At 42.9% G+C, this 20,582-nt stretch overlaps 1 protein-coding gene across 2 annotated transcripts in view; it reads right to left on the minus strand.

Moving 5' to 3' along the window:
- The window catches only part of BIN3 (bridging integrator 3), a 114,689-nt gene that overhangs the window by 5,192 nt on the left and 88,915 nt on the right, over positions 1-20,582 (minus strand). For both annotated transcript variants that reach the window (XM_081333841.1, XM_081333842.1), the window contains 2 exons: positions 14,926-15,067; positions 12,705-12,839 (listed from right to left, as the gene is read on the minus strand). In XM_081333841.1, the coding sequence (XP_081189967.1) occupies positions 12,705-12,839; positions 14,926-15,067 (277 nt within the window). The remainder of the gene's footprint in view (positions 1-12,704; positions 12,840-14,925; positions 15,068-20,582) is intronic.

A 20,582-nucleotide genomic window follows, 5' to 3' on the forward strand; every position in this document is an offset into this window, starting at 1 on the left:
GCTTTTTATTTAAGTGGAAGAAGGCAGCTTCTTCTGAGAGTCTCTTTTGAGTTTCAAGAGCCCTACAAGTGCCTTGGTCCTGTCCTTTGGTCAGACTTATTAGAAGGGGGAACGTAGAGCCCTGGATCTCATTCACACATTGGTTATGCGAGCCTCAGGTGTTGCTATCTCTTCAAATCAGCAGATGATGAAGCTGGCTGTGTGGTGATTCAGCAAGACTGCTGCCTTATCCTGTGACTAATGAAATCAGATTGACAGCTGCAGAACAACCAAGATGGGAAGAACTATACCTGTAGGAGAAGATCAGGCAGAGTAGGGTGGTGGAATTAAAATGAGTCATCAGCCTAGAGTCGCTATGTTAGCACAAATGGTCTAGGTCCAGCCCCTTTGGAATTCCTTAGTCCAGGGGTAGGCAACCTTGGCTCTTTTATGACTGGTGGACTTCAACTCCCAGAATTCCTGAGCCAGCATGGCTGGCTCAGGAATTCTGGACGTTGACGTCCACCAGTCATAAAAGAGTCAAGGTTGGCTACCCCTGCCCTAGTCCCTTATCTGGTGCCAATTTAGTGGTCAAGTTTAGTTGCCTAGATTCTTGGGTATAGGCTTGAGTAATAAATATTCTGAACTGCAACTTAACATATAGCCTTGATTCTTTGCGTTTGACAATACAACAAAAAGTGAGCAAGTCTCATGCTGAAGTGCTAAGGAACACAAGGAACGCATTGTGACTTTTATTGATCTTGGTGCCATTTTCCTGCATGCTCGTTATTAATCTAAATGATTAGTGGCCAATTTCACTTCATGTCCTGAATATGGCATAAGGAGGTTTGGATGTAAACCATACACTATTTGTGATAATGCAATGTTCTGGCTGCCAATGAAAGGTACCTGATTATTTGTGGCAATAAGCCGTGGTCACGTAGTAAATGTGGCATCAGTGTTTTTCAACCTTGGCAACTTGAAGATGCGTGGACTTCAACTCCCAGGATTCCACAGCCAGCAAGGGGAATCTTCAAGTTGCCAAGGTTGAGAAACACTGCTCTACATTATGTACACATGCATATAAAGTATGCAAAGCTCTAGCATAATCTGTGAGGTTATGGCACACCAGGTTGACCGTCCTTGAAAGGGAAGGAACAGATTGTCCATTCTGCTTTAAGAAAATTCTGAGGGCGATCACCAAAATGCCAGTGGGCCCTTCTGCTCAGTATGGAAAAACACAATCTCTTACACCAGATGTACACCTGTTGACAAGAGAGTTCTCCAATGACTATCCACTTTTCCTGCTGGAGAAGATGTCTGTTATAATTTTAGCTTGGTGTTTTGCTGCTATAGAAGCCACAAATAACAGCTCCTTTTATTTCACCCTTTCTGCAATGGGGTGAAAAAGAGGGAGTGTTCACAATCAAAAGTGTTGGCAAACTGCTGGTTTATTTGGTAATCTTATTTAAAGTCTTCGTCTAAAGCGAACAGACAACCACTGGGAAGAAATTCTTCCATTTTTATTTGATTGCAGGTCATGTTGGGCATCTTAAATCTATCAGGCTAATGAGAAAACTGATACTACATAGATATAGATACAGATACACAGATATGAGAGAGAGAGAGAGAGAGAGAGAGAGAGAGAGAGAGAGAGAGATACAGACAGAGATTAAAGGTAAAGGTAAAGGTTCCCCCGCACATGCGTGCTAGTCGTTTCCGACTCTAGGGGCTGGTGCTCATCTCCGTTTCAAAGCCGAAGAGCCAGCGCTTGTCCGAGGACGTCTCCGTGGTCATGTGGCCGGCATGACTAGACGCCAAAGGCGCACGGAACGCTGTTACCTTCCCACCGTAGTGGTCCCTATTTTTCTACTTGCATTTTTACGTGCTTTCGAACTGCTAGGTTGGCAGAAGCTGGGATGAGTAACAGGCGCTCACTCTGTTATGCGGCACTCGGGATTCGACCCGCCAAACTGCCGACCTTCCGATCGACAAGCTCAGCGTCCTAACCCACTGAGCCACCGCGTCCCTTCAGAGATTAGATAGAGATAAATGATAAGACAGATGATAAGACACAGATTTGAGCAATAACTTAAAAGAACTGAAGTAGTTCACAATAAGGGAAGTTTGAATAATGCAATATTTGCTTTAGTATGAATGAATGAATGAAAATTCTTTGTAAGCTGCTCAGAGTTACTTTATCGGGGAGATGGGTGGCATCTAAATGTAACAAAGCTTTTGTTTTTATTTTGCTTTCTACAGCTACTCTGTGACTTCATAAACCGTACATTTAAAGGATACTCTTTTTATACTTTATATTTCATTAATATACGTACAAAAATGTACCGGTATGTTTAAACATTTCCCTTGCCTATTTCCATCGCACTGCAACCCATCGCTGTATTTTTTTATAGAAATATCACTTTGAATAATGCAAATTTGACTGATGTGACCATTTTGTGGAATTAACTGCACTAATCAAGGCCTCCTTGTACCGTGACTAAGGAGTTTGCATACAGACAACCTGTAGGGTTACAGCTTGAAGAAAATAATTACAGGAATTACGAGCACTAGAGGGGAATCGATTTTAATGGGGCATCGTACAATAGACTGAATTGTTTCAGTTGAACAGTTTGTTCCAGCAAGGCTGCCTCTAGCAACATTCTTAGGCTGCAGAAGGAAAGCAACTGGAGACAGCAAGTGCCCAGTCTCCGAACAAGAACGGCCACATGAAAACCCAACAGAGATGGCAAGTGCTCGTATCTCGGATATGAAGAGCGCCTGCTTTGGGGAAGGAGGGCCAAAGCAGGTGCTCTTCATATCTGAGATACGAGCACTTGATCTGCAAAGGGCGAGAAAAAGGTCGGGATTCCTCCCAGAACACAGCCTTGTCCAAAATCAGGCTGACCCTCCATGCGCACCCTGAATGAAGGGTGGCCCTTCCATGGTGCCCCTCAATGCTTAGATTTGGGATGCTGTTACAAAGGTGAGTGTGGATGAGAACCGAGGAAGGAAATTCAAAGAACATGCCTCTTCCATTTCTTTTAACAACACGCCTTCCTCAGGAAGGCTTTGAGAAGTTACACGGGTCCCAGGGATAATGCAAAGGGCAACTTTTGAGACACTTCACTGTATCCCCCATCTTTTAAATTTTTGCTATAACGGTTTTGCTGATGTTTTCATGTCTGGATGGTTGAATATTAAAGCTAATTAAAATCAGAGAAAACCTATTTGGATATGCCTGACACCGGGAAATAGATTTAAAGGTGGTCTTTCATGCCCCCTTTCTGCAATTTCTTAAAATTAATGTTTGTTCTGTCCCAAAAGAAAATATAAACTTGCTGCAGCATTACAGTTTGAATACACGTTCAGAGGAGATCCAGAGAAATTCACTTAAATCGAAATATATCTGGCTGCCACGGATTCCCCAGGTCCAACTCTTAAGAACTAACAAAAGTTATGGAATTCTAGAGGGAACCCTGAATGAAAATTTTTATTAGTACAGAACTAAAATTGTGAAAGAAAACTCAACGCTTCTTTCCTTCGAGAAGCAAACCCGCTCCGTCAAAAAAAAAATGTGTCTGAAAAAGCAGTCAAGACAGAAAGACTCCCTAACCCCCACCCAACCTTAAATGGAGGAGGAGGAGGAGGAGGAGGAGGAGGAGGAGAGGCTGTCAAGAGCTGTAGTAAGAACACAGGAAATCCACGTGGGGGCACCATGTTCCTGTTAGTGGGGCATCTCTGGAAGCAAAGACGGTGCAACACAACTGCTCTGGTTTAACAAGTTCTACAGATAAGACATTATGCCACAATAGGTAAGAAAGAGAACAATTAAGAGGCTGTACTGAAAGTTATCAACTTATCCATTTGCTCTTCTCCTCTCAAAAAAAATCAATTCTTCCACTTTTGGCTTAATTCAGTAAACTAAAAAATCTTTTTAGAAACTCCCCCCCCCACCCCCCAAGTTTTCACACTGCTATATAAGTAGCATAAAGCAAATCTCAACCTGCTTTTTTTTAACTGCACTAGGATAAATGTCCATTAAGGTTTTTATTTTCTAGTATAAAAGCAAATAAAACACAATTAAAAACAAAGAGCATTCTTCAAACCCGCGGCAGGAGTTCCGTGTAATCCGATTTACCACTGGAACTCCTATTAATAAACTGAAGTGCGTTAAGTGCAAATAATATTAATTTCAATAAGAAAATGATTAATTCTCTGCATGCTGACCCCTCCCTCACTTGTATTAATAAAATGAAAAAATGCACATTGCTGCTATTAAACTAGTCTAAGCCATATTTTTTCTGATATCTCATATATTTTGAATAAAGTTTAAACTTAAGGGCTAAGAAAATATGGGAAATTGTGGGCACCCAGATATCAAAGGAAAACAGTGCATGGGCCAGTAATATGTGAAGAATAGTCTCCGAAAATAAACTCTAGTGTTTTGGTTATTTTGCAACAGTATTCAGAGAAAAAGTACATTTGCACATTTTCCTGATGTCCCCAATTTGCAGGTTTTATTCCAAATTGATTGTTTATAGACTTTTGCAAATGTTGCAACCTATTTTTGATTATTATTACAAACTGTGAGCAAACGAGGTGAAATAGAAATAAACTAAGGACATAAGGAAGGAGCAATTATATAAGAACAAAAAAATCTTCTTTCTAAATTTCGGAGCTTTTACAGATGCTACCTTCATTTGTTTTCTAAACTGTTAATATATATCTACAGTATATCTATATAAGGGACGCGGTGGCTCAGTGGGTTAGAACGCTGAGCTCGTCGATCAGAAGGTCGGCAGTTTGGCAGGTCGAATCCCGAGTGCCGCGTAGCAGAGTGAGCGCCTGTTACTCGTCCCAGCTTCTGCCAACCTAGCAGTTCGAAAGCACGTAAAAATGCAAGTAGAAAAATAGGGATCACTACGGTGGGAAGGTAACAGCGTTCCGTGCGCCTTTGGCGTCTAGTCATGCCGGCCACATGACCACGGAGACGTCCTCGGACAAGCGCTGGCTCTTCGGCTTTGAAACGGAGATGAGCACCGGCCCCTAGAGTCGGAAACGACTAGCACGCATGTGCGGGGGAACTTTTACCTTTACCTTTTTATATCTATATATCTATATAGATATATACACATTTGTAAAGAAAGAACAAAAAGATTCTGCACATAGAATGGACATATCTAGATCCCGCACCAGCTTCCCTTTGCGTTATTTGATTGCTATTGATTCTCCTTCAAAGAAAATACATTTCACCTAAATTTCCATACTTCTTGCTGGGAATTTCAGTGCAACTTTCAGTATCACAGAGAAATCTAGTGATCAACCTTCACAAACCTGTCTCACCCCACACACCCCAACAACATAGAAACCAAAAAGTCATAAAACAATTCACACCTCCCACTTCTAACCAGACTTCCGTCCCTTCCACAAACACGGCAGGGTGCATTTGGCCACATAATTTAACCTAATATGTAGGTTTGAAAATATATATGCTGCGTACTACTGGGTAAGTGTCCAGCAGATTCTTTCTCTCGAAGGTTCGAAGGACAGAGGGCAAGCTGCAAATAGCTAAACAAAAAATAATTAAGACACAAAGCTGGACATCTTAAGACTTATTTCGTCAGAGGCGCTTTGGCCATGTTCTCTGTAGCAGGCAGCTTCTATATTCATCACCTAATGAAACCCTCCTTTTGTTTCGTTCAATCTCATCCCTCCAAGAACTATGTACTTAACATAGAGACGAACCGTGATTAAACTTCACATTTTTATAGAACTTAGCAGAACACCATCACGTGTGAATAAGGCAGGGCATACTCGACAGGCGAGACACGCGAACAATCTTCGTCAACCTGGCACCTTCTAGATCTAGAGCGAGTGGGGTTCAGTTCCCAGAATTCCCAGCAGCACCCCTGATGGTTGGGGAATGCTAGGAGATGAAACCCATGTATCTGGAGAGCCCTGAGATTGCGGAAACCAGGCGTCTATGAATACCGGTGACAAGAAAAATGATTCCAAGAGTTTTAAGTCTCGATGTGCCCGCTGGGCAGACACAGCATCAGTGTGTGCCTACAGAGACATCTTAAAGAGTTTTGGAAAAAAATAATAATAGATTTTTCTAGAGAATGATAAGGACAAGTACAGAAGGAAGTGTTCTGAACAGGCCCCCTTCAACAAGGAAGCATGAACGTTGCCTCTTTCATCTTAGTGTGGGAACCTCAAAGCCTCTTGCTGAGGAAATATTTGATTCTAAAAATTCGGATGAAAAAACTTACGGGTGGGCAGAAGTCTTTCACACTAGAGAACACGTACTCCTTATTTACAGGAGGAAGAGGGATACTACCTCAGCATTAATTAGCCTGTAATCACTCAGCCCTGAATCAAAGTCCAGCAATCTTGCCTCACTCCACGCTGGAGCTAGGAGTACTCCAGAGTCCTAAACAGCTTGTTGCCTCCAGGCTGCTTATAAATCAGAAGTCCCTATCATTTGTTCAGGCCCCTTGGAAAGAAGGCAGAAAACTCTCAGCAGAGAAAACAAATTGGTCATGCCGTTAATTTTTGCAAAAGAATTCTATGGATTTGAATACCTAAAAGGCCCTGACCTCAAACATCACCATCTGACCTCTGAAAGTGGACGTATCTTGAGCAGGGCCTCCGTGGAGGATCTCAGCTACTTTGTGTAAGCTGATGGGAACTAAACCAAGGGAGGAAATCCTTGCTAAGGGTTTAACACTCACTTAAGACTAACGTATGGCTAGTAATAGGGAGCTGTGTCTATCTTGTCCCTTTGGGTCAGTGTTGAACTGCTGAACTAATAATGCAGTTTTCCTAGCAGGATTTCAAAGTGCCTTGCCATTGCCTGCTTCTCAGGGCTGAGAGAGGGGGACTGGCTCAAGGTCACCCAGATGGCTTCATGCCTAAGGCAGAAATAGAATTTAAGGCCTCCCAGTTTCTAGCCTGGTAGATTAAACACTATACCAAACTGGCTGGGTCATTCTGGGAATTGAAGTCCACCAGTCTTAAAGTTGCCAATGTTGGGGACAAGGCTGTAGTGGACAAGAATATCTTTCTCCTGGCAGAGACATCTAGCCTGGCTTACTCCCTTGCAAGGTATGTAGACCAGCAACCCCTAACCTTTATGGTTTGGTGGCCTGGCTGGGGGGGGGGAGGAGAGGGGAACCAAGTTGCATGAGCGGGGGGTGGGGAGGCTGCGTGTGCGCGGCCCAGTTCCGAATAGGGCATGGAACGGTAGTAGGCCTCAGCCCAGGGGTTGGGGACCCCTGATGTAGACCGTAGGTCCAGATGGAGCCGAGGTTTATGAACCAAAGATGTAAAGAGATGTCCAATTCCAAATTAAATGACCTCTCCTGTTTTGAAACCATGAAGATTGGTATCTGTAAAGGCAACTCTGCAGGTCTGTGATAGAACACCTGTCTTATGGGCCGAGGCTTTCAGCTTTAACATACTACTATCTTGCTTGCGTGGGGCTAGGGATATTTTCATCTGAAAAAAACAAGGTAAATGTAGCCCATGGAGGATAGCCCTACATGAACTAATGCTCTGACTTACTCTAAGACCACCTTTTATGGTGATACTAACTCATGGAACAGAGTCTATCCTTACTACTAAACAAACCACAGAAATCTTGAGAAATAAAGAAGTTACACTATGTTTTCTTGCTGACTAAACTGCTGTGTAGAGGCCACTAACTACCTAAATTGTTTTCTTACTCCTGGCTGGATTTATGTTTGCTTTTTAGAGTTCTTGCTGATTTTTCCCACAGCTGCCAAGGCCTGAATCTTGAGGAACCCTACGTAATAAATTAAATGTTGTGCAATCATGTTAAACGCAACTGCACTTAGAAAAATAATAATATGAAGATTACTGATGAAGAAACGTTTTTGGAAGCTTGGTAAGTGACCACAATTCTCTTCTTGCTCACATTTAATTGCAAATAAATGAAAACCAGGAAACTCCTGGGGTGGCCTAGGAGAGGCTCCAACAGGTGGGGGAAACCCTGAGGAACATATAGTTGTAACATATTTTATAAGGGCTTGAAGCCTTTAATGGAGAGGCCAAGAGGGATTTGAGGGCGGGGCTAAAAATAAAACTAATCCATCTCCTAGGTCAATTCCAATTTCAAAAAAGGTCTTTCAAACTTAATGTTTGTTATGGTAGTCAGGACTCTGCATTTCACCCATAATGGACTATTTGTCTGCAACTGAGCAACTGCTTAGAGTAATAAGGACCTTCAGAGTGAAGTAGTGTTGGAAGGGAACTCAAAAGTCCACCTAGAACAGGGCTGTCCAACCTTGGAAACTTTAATACCTGTGGACTTCAATTCCCCAGCATGGATGGCTGGGGGATTCTGGGAATTGAAGCCCACAGGTATTAAAGTTGCCAAGGTTGGGCACTCCTGATCTAGAAGAACCCCCAGCTAAAACTGAAATATACCATGCAGACAGGTGGTTGCATATTCTATCTCTACTATTTACAATTTAGTTTTGTTTTAGCCAAAGAAAGAAAAGAGGAATCTGGAAGGATATTTCTAGAAAATATCCTTGCTAGTTGGGAGGAAAAAAAAGACGTCAGCGGTAAAATATAAACCAGGCACCCCATATTAAATCTCTTCTGGAGTATCTTATCTGTTCGTGGAAATTCTCCTCAATGCTTTTTTTTTTTTAAATTCAATTTATATATCCTGTCTTTCTATCTGTGGAACACTTAAGGCATCTGACAGCGTACAAAAGGAACAATTAAAACGCACTAATCGTGCAATCATTAGAATAATTTAAAAACCTCCCCAAAGAGATGCGTCTTATTGCAAAGGAAACACCTTTGGCCAAAAACCTGCCTCCTTAAAGTCACCCCCCCCCCCCCGGTGGCTCCTGAGAGCAGGGCAGGACCTCTTATTAAGAGTTTTCAAAAGGCACCTGGGCTATCTTCTTTTGCTAGAAAATGTTTCACTGCTCATCCCAGAAGCTTCTTCAGTTCTGACTGAATGGTGGAGAACGGAAGGATTCTATTCCTTGCAGTCGCCTTTCCATAAATCCCATAAACGTAAATCCTTCCATTCTCCGCCATTCAGTCAGAACTGAAGAAGCTTCTGGGATGAGCAGTGAAACATTTTCTAGCAAAACAAAGAATCCCAGGTGCCTTTGGAAAGGAAGCACCTTCGGGGACAACCCTGGCCCGGGTGACTGAGAATCTCCACAGACTTTTTTTCCTAGCAAGCGGTTCTCCCCTAGACGCCCCCGGACTGGCCTTTCACCGAGAGCTCCGATCCAAGAGACAGGCAAGCCTCAGGACCGGGACTAAGGCCCTTAAGGATGTCTCCTCTTTGCATTTTATCCAGGAAGCCAAGGCAGGGCCCTCCCATGGGGGCTGCAGACTAGGCAAACCAATTTCGCCTCTCAGAAATACCGAAGAGGAAGACGGCAGATGTAGAGATTCCCGCTCTGTAACATAATCCTGTGTGGAACAAAATCTAAAACTTAATGAGGCTTGAAAAAAGAGACCCGGGGAAAAAAAGAATGCGGAGTGGGGGCGGTACTGAGGCCTTTGCCTTTGGACCTGACCTTCTGCTTGCTCTGATCTCAAAGCCTTTGGAAGGATCTGATCCGGTGGCTTCCGGCTGCAGGCGAAGAAGGCCGGATTACACCCACTTCTTTATTTAAGCTAAATTTCCCCCCCTGCCCCCCACTCCAAGGAATTGTGTTCCCGTTTCTAAACGCTGTGTTAAAACTATTTGGGTAGGGTCAGCCTGAGTTTTATGACTCCCGTGATCATAAGCCCCGATTGCTGACCATGCTGTCTGGAACTTATGGGAATGGCAGTTCGGTAGTTTGGAACACCAGTTGTGCCTCTTCCTGCGAGAGAAAGGCTAAATCTTGGCTCACCTGACTTCCTTTTAAGAATCTGCTTCTTCCTTCAGTTTTGCTACTTGATCCAGAAAAAGAAATGTATCCAAGACACAAACGAGCCTTTGAAGCTGGAGCTTCTGCAAAAGAACCCCACTAAGCTCTAGGTTCAAAGAGCAATCCTCTTCGGCTTGATAACAGAGTTTATGTACCACAGCCTCCTTCGAACTTTTCACACCTTCAGTATGGTAGCACGCCACTGCCCAACTAAGCTTAGACCACGGATGGTGAACCTTTTAGAGACCGAGTGCCCCCAAACCGCCCCGCCCCTGCCCCACCTGCCCGCAGGGCTACCCACCGCCTTCATGGCCTGCCGCAGATTGCTCAGGTGGCCCTGCAGCGCCATGGCGGCCATGCCCTCCACCTGCGCCCCGCAGCATCATCTGCCATGTCCTTGGCTGCGCTGCTCCGCATGGGCTGTGCCCGGGGGCCACTCTCCTCTGGGGGAGGGCTGCTGGTGAGGAGGGGGCCGTGGGGAGAGGCGGAGCTGGGGCAATGGCACGCGTGCCCACAGAGAGGGCTCTGAGTGCCGCCTCTGGCACGCGTGCCATAGGTTCGCCACCACTGGCTTAAACCAACCCAGCCCTACAATTCTGCGAGTCCAAATTTCCAGCTATGTGTATCCTTGATCTACATCTCAGCTTTCGTTTTGTCCGAAAAGTCTTGGGCGTACAACGATTCTGACTGTTTGAAGTTATAACAGCACTGAAAAAAAAAGTCCCGAGCATTTTTCACACCTACAACTGTGGCAGAAACTCCCGCTGGTCACGTGATCAAAACTCAAGACACTTGGCAACTGACTCATATTTATGACGACTGCAGAGTCATACACGGGTCACGTGATCTCCTCTTGTGGCCTTCTGACAGGGAAAAATCAACGGGGAAGCCAGATTCGCTTAACAACCCTGCTACTAACTTTACAACTGCGGTGATTCACTTAACAACTGTGGCAAGAAAGGTTGTAAAACGGGGCAAAAATTCACTTAGCAACTGAGTCCTTCGGGAGAAGGGCGGTATAGAAATAATAATAATAATAATAATAATAATAATAACTGTCTCGCTTGGCAAGAGAAATTCTGACCTCAGTGGAGGTCGTAAGTCAAGGACCACCTTACTGCATCTCTTGATAGTAAGGGATCCGTCACCTGCTCGTCTCTCTCAGGCAGACTGATCTGCCCACTTCCAGGCAGTTTTTAACCTCTTTTTACTCAAATACCCTTGACTCTCTTCTAGACCCCCTCCTTCCATTAATTAACTAGACGGCTGCTGGTGCCATTCAGAGATTGGTATAGACCAGGGGTAGGCAACCTCGGCTCTTTTATGACTCATGGACTTCAACTCCCAGAATTCCTGAGCCAGCCATGCTGAGGGGAAAGGGAGAGGTTTCCAAGCTGAGCCATGATGACTCAGGAATTCTGGGAGTTGAAGTCCATGAGTCATAAAAGAGCCGAGGTTGCTCCACAATTGCTCCTCCGTCACCGCTAGGTTTCTAACGCTTGCCAGGGTGTTCTCTGAGTTTGGGAACCCTACCCTTGCTTTGGGTCACATGAATACATGGGCTTCAGGTAGAAGCAGCAGACTGGAGGATTAGTTGCTGGAAACAAGTCCTTGCACCTGACCGCAGGAGGCTGGGACACCAGGCAGACATCTTTGCTCTTATCTTATTGGTTCAAATAAGGTCATTCCTGTTTATTCAGATTTTTCCTAAAAGCGTCGAAATTCTTGTGCAGCTCAGGTTTCTGTTGTTACATTCTGTTTCTGCCTGTACGGTTGACAGAGCTGGTTTTCCAGTGTCTAGAACAGGAGTGTCCAACCTCGGCGATTTTAAGATCGGTGGACTTCAAATTCCCCAATGCTTTTAGATTTTTTTTTAATATTCCACTTGAATTTGTATCATCGCTGTTATACTATATTCTCTTTCACTCTTGCCAAATTACTCTTTGCAAAATTTTGATAGTGTGTTAACCGTTTTGTGATAGTCACCCAAATGTTATTTGGGGAAAAAAAGTGAGAAAGAACATGTTAAAACAAGGGCAAAACAACATAAAAGAAATAGCCGTGTCTGTGAGGGTGTGAGGTAAAAACCCTGAATTCATGTGTGGAGAAAGCTACTGTCACGATAAAAAATAAAGAATATCACACGTGTTCCAGCAATTGCTATGATTCCTGGTGTTGAAAAGCAATCAACCTAGAAAATATTAGCCTTTTGAAATAAGCATTAAAATCATGCACTGGACATATTCCAAGCTTCCTTTGACCTGTGCGTTTCTGTCACCTCAGGCTGTGAGGCAACATGACAAAGTTCAGCTAGTCCTTAATGATCACAATTGAGGCCAAAGTTTCTGTTGCTAAGCGAGACAGTTGTTAAGTGAGTTTTGCACCATTTTACGGCCTTCCTTGCCACAGTTGCTAAGTGAATCACAACAATTTTTAAGTTTGTAAAAATGATTGTTAAGTGAATCTGGCTCCCCCCCCATTGACTTTGCTTGTCAGAAGGGGGAATCACATGAACTCGGGACCGTCTTAAATATGAGCCATTTGTCTGAATTTTGATCTTGTGACCATGGGGGTGCTGAAATTGTCCTAAGTGTGAAAAATAGTCACAAGGCACTTTTTTCAGTGCCGTTGCAACTTCGAACTGTCACTAAACGAACGGTTGTAAGTCGAGGATTACCTGTAAAAAAAAGTTTTGTTTTTTTTTTTAAAAAAAAGAAGTAAAAACCCCTGAATAGTTTTTAGGGTGCAGTTAGGAAAACAAAAGCAAAAGATGGGAAAACAGATGAAAACAGATGCATTCCACCTTACCTGCGCTCGGATCAAAGATTCAAAACTTGGCTTGAAATAATCAATGCGGCTGCTGTAAAACCTGGGCATCTCTTCCAGAAGTTGCTTGTTCTTGGCTTCAAAGTCATCTCTCACTGGCCTCAGTTCTTCTCGGGCCTGGGAGAATCGAAAAGAAGATGTGAAGAGGAGAAGAGGATCTCCAATTGTGGTCCTTCATCTCCCCTTGAAAAGTTGTGCTCCTGGGTTAGTTCCTCCTGCACTGGGCATCAATTGATCACCATCGATAGATTGGAATGACTCTTAGAGGCCCAAAGCAGCCATCTCCGTGCTGTTGTCCAACAGGTAGGTATTCCCAGCTAGTAGACCTCTGAAGGACTTTAATTTTGCCTCTCACAGGGTTTAGTACCAATTCTGGACAACTGAGGAAAGTAAGTAGAGTAGACAGTCACTTGTCTGAAGTAGTATAGGTTCTCCTACTCAAGTATGGGGCTGGACTAGAAGATCTCCAAGGTCCCTTCCAACTCTATTCTATTAAGTGCAGTGTGACTAATTTTTTATTTTTATTTTAATTCCATTTATATCCCGCCCTTCTCCGAAGACTCAGGGCGGCTTACAAGCTTAGCAGTAGCCTTCATTCTATGTATATGCCTGCTTATTAGGGCTTTCACACACACCCCAAGCGGCATTATTACAAAGTCAGCTTAATTGCCCCCAACAATCTGGGTCCTCATTTTACCTACCTAGGAAGGATGGAAGGCTGAGTCAACCTTGAGCCTGGTGGGATGCGAAACTGCACTAATTGCAGGCAGCTGGTGTTACTTAAGGAGGCATTAGCCCACTGCTCCACCAAGGCTCTAATGGGCAGATGACCAGAGTTCTATGATTTTCATCTAAATTCTGAAGGAGGTTTTAAACCTGTCGATGGACATAAGAGATATGCTATCTCCATGGTGGGCATCTCTTCAATGGAATTCCCTCCTGGTGTCTACATGGTTCCCTATTGCCAGCCTTTGAAGACAGTTATGGGAGGTCATCTATTCTGACTTTTTAAACTGTTCAGATTAAATTATGGTAGAACTCTGTGGCACGTTCACTGAATTCATGCCCAGGTTCTACCTCAGAATTAAATATTTAAAGATAGCTGACAGAGATAATTAGAATTCAGGAAGAAAGATTTCAGGTGTATGGAATTCACTCTGGTTTTGAATTGATTTTCTTTTTCCTGGAAGCCTGATGACTTCTAAGAGCAAAAAAATAATAATTGTTTTTTTAATCCCATTTATATCCCTCCCTTCTCCGAAGACTCAGGGCGGCTTACAATCTAAAGCACAAATCAATGTGCTTAGCAGTAGCCTTCATTCTATGTATATGCCTGCTTATTAGGGCTTTGCCCCCCCAAGCGGCATTATTACAAAGTCAGCTTATTGCCCCCAACAATCTGGGTCCTCATTTTACCTACCTCGGAAGGATGGAAGGCTGAGTCAACCTTGAGCCTGGTGGGACTCGAACCTGCACTAATTGCAGGTAGCTGGTGTTACTTAAGGAGGCATTAGCCCACTGCTCCACCAAGGCTCTGAGGCCCTGAATTTAATTTCAGCTCCAGAACTGTATCCAGCTCATTAAGTTCTCAACACAAAACTTCATTCCTGTACTATTTCTTTATGTTGACAATATACTTTTACAGAAGGGATGCATCCCTTTCTTGCTAATTAATACTGGAGAAATCTGCAAATCTCCCAGAGACGTAACATCCATCGGTAACAGAATAACAGAGTTGGAAGTGACCTTGGACGTCTTCTACTCCAACCCCCTGCTCAAGTAGCAGACCCTGTATCATTTCAGACAAATGGTTGGCCAATCTCTTCTTAAAAACCTCCAAACCTAGTCAATTTTCAGTCTACTGAAGAAGCTTCTTAAACGAGGACTGAAACGTCTTCAGGTAAAATCAAGAAAGTCCAGTTGTTGTTTTTAAACACCTTTGGGACAACTGTGATATGGAGGATTGAATGTCCACAGACATTTAGATATTTAGTCTACTCCGCACGGAAACTCCCAGAGTGTTACTGGTGACATAGTATCACATCTGTTTGTGTTCTCTTCCGACAAACACCTTCATCTGCACATCTTCAATTCTAGAACCAGCATCCAAATGCTTCCTGCACCCAAAACCCCTCTGATATTCACACACACACACACACACACACACACACACACACACAGCTCTATGAATGCTCCTTAGCACCTGGTGCAACTTGGTCAGGGTGGGGCCCGTTTTCTCCTTTTCTTCATACTTCTCCACCTTGGATTGGAGCCGTTTGTAATCTTGCAGAACTTGTTCACGACGTTTTACTGCCGTATTGAGACTGGGGAAGACATCGCTGAATCTGTGGGGATTTTTAAAAAATGATTTTAATATTCTCAATGGTGTATATAGCAGGGGTCCTCAACCTTGGCAACTTTAAGACTTGTGGACTTCAATTCCCAGATGGCTGAGGGATTCTGGGGATTGAAGTCCACAAGTCTTAAAGTTGCCAAGGTTGAGGACCCCTGTTGTATAGCATTTAGGTTGATTCTTCTCTGAAAACTTTTTTTTTGAGGTTAACAAAAGCTGGATGCTATTTTTATTTTTTTTACTATAGAGAAATAGGCTTTTCCTCTTATTCTTTCTCCTAGGATCTCAGAACACTGGGAATGATATATGCCCTTCACTCTTATGGATAAAACTATCTAGTTGAGATACTAGTTGGCTCAAGATGATTTACAGGAAACATGGATGCCAATCAGGGGTTTTAAACAATGTGTTTCCAGCATGATCCAGAGGCTTTGTTGAAACTCTATAGTGTACTGCTTCTCAAGATAAATGAAAGATCCACGGGAAACCCACAGTGTGGATATTTATCTGGCACAGAAAAATTTCCTGCCACTGTGAAGCTTCAGCATCTTTGTTTCCACAAATCAAGTGGATGCATCTCAATTGCACCCATTTGACAAGTCTGTTCAGGAAATGGCGCTCCATTCTAGCCACAAAATCAAATCAAGGGCAATTTAAGAATGCTTTTTGTTTGGTGTTGAATATCCTCCAACCCCATCAGTTACCATCAAAGGCCCATGTTTTCCTTTTGGCTTTGCTGTAACAATTTCTTTCTTTCTTTTTTCAAAAGAAGAACACATGTTATAAAGCAGAAGGCAAGATGACACGGGAGCCACAAAGGATGTAACTGCAAATAGGTTAGGTGGCTTTAAAAAAATCAGCCAGGTTATGAATGAAGCAGTCTTCACTTAACAACCCTAACTGGAACCAGCAACTCTACAGCTAAGCAAAGCAGTTGCTAAATGAAACATTAAGGGAATCACAGCTGTTAAGCAAGATATCACATGACCATGACTTGCGACTTCCTCCAGGCTTCCCCATCGACTTTGTTGTCAGAGGCCAGCTGAGAAGGTTGCAAATGGTGATTGTGGGACTGTGCGATGCTGCAACCCTCATGAAGGTGTGGCCGTTACCAAGCACATGAATTTCAATCATGTGGCTTCAAGGATCAGTCACGGGAACCAATCATTGGTCGCTATTTCAGCACGGCCATAACTTCCAACTTTTGCTAAACTAATGATCATTAAATGAGGACCATCTCTAAAGGCATGGTGGCCGAGCACTCTAGAGCAGGAGTATCAAACTGGCGGCCCACGGGCTGGATGCGTCACACACAGGCCACGCCCACCCCTGCTCCGCAAAGGCCCAAAACATCATGATATGTCACATGATGTGACTGACACCCATGTACTATACTATGAGATGTAAGTGCCCACAATGTATACAAAGCAACTGAAATGCACAGAACATGTGTTCTCATGAAGATTGCTCTCTGAAAATGCAATTTCCCAGAAAATTTACTCTTAGAATTCCACAGCTGGAGTTATAAATAATAATAATAAAAACCATTAATAAGGCTCTTACTGAGCCTCTATAATGTGGAGATCTAAGTATATCAAACATTATGCTAAGAGTTTTCCCCCCTCCTCCTTCCCACCTCTTTGCTGGTACACCATGTTGTGCTCTTAGCTATTTCAAAAGCTGCTGCGCCACAAAAACTAATCTATAAAACCGACTCACCTGTAAGACTCTGTACGAAAGATATTAGCAGCAGGAAAGGTAATGCAGTATTATTTAACACAAAGAGCTATTGACATTCACTTCTATACTTAGATTTTTACAGTGGCGAGAAGGACTTTGATTTTACAGACTAACTACACAAGCCATGCTGTGCTACAGTTGCTATAGATTTATACCATGCTGCAGATTTAGGCCTATGAAAGACCGGTGTCCTGCTGCATATGCAGGTAGATTGCCCCAGCTTTTCATTTTAGGTTAATTTAATATTTTTTTTCTTCCTCCTTTTTATGTCATTAATGGAGAGACTGATGGATGCAGTTAACTAGCATGCTAGCAAGAAGGGGTAACTGTAGTCTTCTTACCCTAGTTTTCTAGATGTTGAAAAATTATCTGTAAGGAGTGTTATTTCATCTTAAGAGTCCTCACCTGTAAGCTGAATCCAGGTCAAAGGGCTTCAAAGCATGTTTGTGCCACAGATCACCAGCATGCTTCTTTCACTGCTATGCTATCAAGCATCGGTGGAGGCACACATGCATTTAGTTTGGGGTTTCTCTGCACTGACTCCCAATCACGACAAAAATTATGTGGCATCAGACCAGAACTAAAACATGAACTCAACTCAACCAACTATCAACTCTAACTCTAGAAGACAGCCCCGCAATTCTTCCCGAAAGGAGGCTTCTTGAACTTCCTTGTGTTTCATTCTTAAAACATTGGTGGTCCTTATGCCTGCGCTGAATGCAAACCACATAAAATGGAACATGGGTTGGATCTGCGGTTTCATTAAAATCAAACTGCTTTATAGCCAGCAAGTTAAAAAAAAAACCTTGATAAGCAAGTACAACTGCAGCAGGACCACAAGGGTTAAAACCTCCCCAGTGTCAGAGCCTCAATTTGGGCTTCGGAACACGCGCCTATAATTTACTTTTTTAAAAGCCGTTCACACTTTTTGCCAATGGTCTAAATAGTAATGTTGGGTTTCCTCCAGGGGTTACTTCTGTTTGCAACAGGTAGGTCTGGCGTGACAGCTCATTTCCACGACTATTAGAAGGGAATAGGAAGCCCAACCCATGCCATCTTTTTTTTTTAAATCCATGCTTAAATAAAGCAGGTATATGCAGTGGTGGGATTCAGCCAGTTCGCACCACTTCGGCAGAACCGGTAGCTAATTTTTTGTTGCCCAGGCCCAGAATGGACTTCCGGAAGTGGCATCCACACAAAGAAATGGTTGTTTCCCAGCTGGCTGAGGAATTCTGGGAGTTGAAGTCCACAAGTCATAAAAGGGCCACGTTTGAAGACCCCTGTCCTAGGGGGCATGTCATTTCTCTCCCGAAACAATTACAGATTAATAATGCATTCTGGGGTGGGGTGAAGGGTTCAAGTACTTCATGCACATTTTCCGGGGATGCCACAATAGCCTGGGAAGCGAGATGGCAATATGTTGCCCCAAAGCTGTAGGGAACAAAATGCAACATTTCTTAAAAGCTACTAATTCATGTGACTGATACAGGCGAAAACTGAACCAGCCACTCTGTTCAATGTCTTACTCACTAGGTGATGGCTGCACACTCTCTGCAAGGCACTTAATGAAGGGTGCTTTGGCCTACATTTGCTTATAGAGTACATTCCATAACCCAGTTGCATAATTTTGCTTAGGCAAGTTCTGGGCGAGACGATTTCCTGCCCAAGATTTACGGATTGTTTTTCTCGGTATGCAAGGACATGGAATCCTACTCATACACGACTGGGGAAAAAAAAAGCTGTTTAATGAATGCTTTGCACATTCTACGTATGCATTTCATGCAACGGTGCCAGGCGTGAATAATCAGATCCACATGTGTAAAATTCAACTAGCTACTTTATTGTTCTGTGCCTATTTCACAGGAACCTCCCCAGGCTGGCAGCTTCCTCCTCTGGAGAACTAGATAAGGCTCAAAGGTGTTTTAGTTTGTGTGTGTTTGTGTGTGTGAGAGAGAGAGAGAGAGAAAGAGAGAGACCTTGCCTTCTTATGTTTAAATAATGAATCCAGACTAGTCCAGTTCCTGCTTGAGCCCTCCTCCCGATAGGGATGGTTGTCCTCCAACAACTGGCTTTCAGTAGAGAATAGGGCCTATGCAGCACTACTCCAACTGTGGACTACACACTCCTAACACTGTAACAAGATTTAGACGGTGCTGTCTTTTTTGAGTTAATGCCGGAAAGCAGATTAATATTCAATAATCGACTGAAAGCCTTAAGTTACCTTCTCACCCCTGTAAGAAGTTCCATTCCCACACCGTTCTTATTATAGATACGTTCTTGACTTACAGCCATAAATGGGATCAGAAATTTTGATCACATGACTGTGGGGGAAGCTGCAATGGATGCAAGTGTGAGGAGCAGTCACAAGTCATTTTTTTCAATGCTGTGGTAACTTCAAGTGTATGATAGACCAATGGCTGTAAATGAAGGACTACCTCTAAGAAATGTCCCGTGTTTGCTTATGTTTGCAATGCTATACAGAGCTCAGTTATATGTGAACATGCAGTATTTGGAAAACAGGAGATCAATTAATTTTGTGGCTATCTACACACCTATTTTTTTCTCTTTGTGAATTTATTGGCTTAGCTTTTCAATCCTTATAAAAACGAAGGTCAAGTATTTTTTACTCAGCGTTTCATTGCAACCGACATTCGAGGCCTCTTACGATATAATCAACAATTTAATATAATAAAAATTCAAAGATAAGTAACTGTTCCCATTTATTTTGCTTCAGTAAATGAAATTTAAATCGTAACCTTTTAAAGAGAAAAACCTTTTCCCCTCCTCATTATATTATTCCAGAAAAAATAAAGATGCTCTTGAAATAATTATCCAAGGGGTAACTGCGCATGTCCTCTGCTAGCAAAATCTACCAGAACTGTATTGATGCACCTTAAAAATCAACAGATGCAATAAGACACAGACGTTTTGCTAACCAAAACCCATTTCACAAAAATGCATGATAATACATCAATTTGTCAGAAATCAGAAATTATAAAAATGTACATAAAAGCCCTGTTACTTCAGAGTTCTATACTGTTCCTAAAAACTAATTAGCTTATTTGTGTCTCTTTGTAGCCTGCTACTAGCCTTGATTTATCAAAGTGATGTTTTTCCAGTCACTAATGGAGGGACAAAGCACAACAGATTGCTTTAAAAATAGCAACAGGAAAGAGATTGAAGTAGCAAGTTATTTTGCAGAACCAACAACCACTTCTCTTAAGATCTTTGAATAATGGATCAGAAATGACTGCTGAAATAGGGAAAGATTAGCCAAACTGTACTAGTTGCCAGTATCTAACATCTTTGGACCATCTGACTCTTCAGCTCAGGCAGTTAACTTAAGATGACCAGAGTAGATTTCATAAAAGTAAAGAAGTTCAAAGATCAAATCTGCATGCATTTGGAATGGTCTGGATAATTTGCACTCAAAATAGAATAGAATAACAGAGTTGGAAGGGACCTTGGAGGTCTTCTAGTCCAACCCCCTGCTCACGCAGGAGACCCTATACCATTTTGGACAAATGGCTGTATAATCTCTACTTTAAAACCTTCAGCGATGGAACACCCACAACTTCTGGAGGCAGGTTGTTCCACTGGTTAATTGTTCTCACTGTCAGGAAACTTCTCCTTAGTTCTAGGTTGCTTCTCTCCTTGATTAGTTTCCATCCATTGCTTCTTGTCCTGCCATCAGGGGCTTTGGAGAATAGATTACACCCTCACCTTTCTCTGTGGCAGCCCCTCAAATATTGGAACACTACTATCAT

Source organism: Vipera berus, assembly GCF_964194415.1.
Source record: "Vipera berus genome assembly, chromosome: 8".
Classification (NCBI taxonomy): Eukaryota; Metazoa; Chordata; class Lepidosauria; order Squamata; family Viperidae; genus Vipera; species Vipera berus.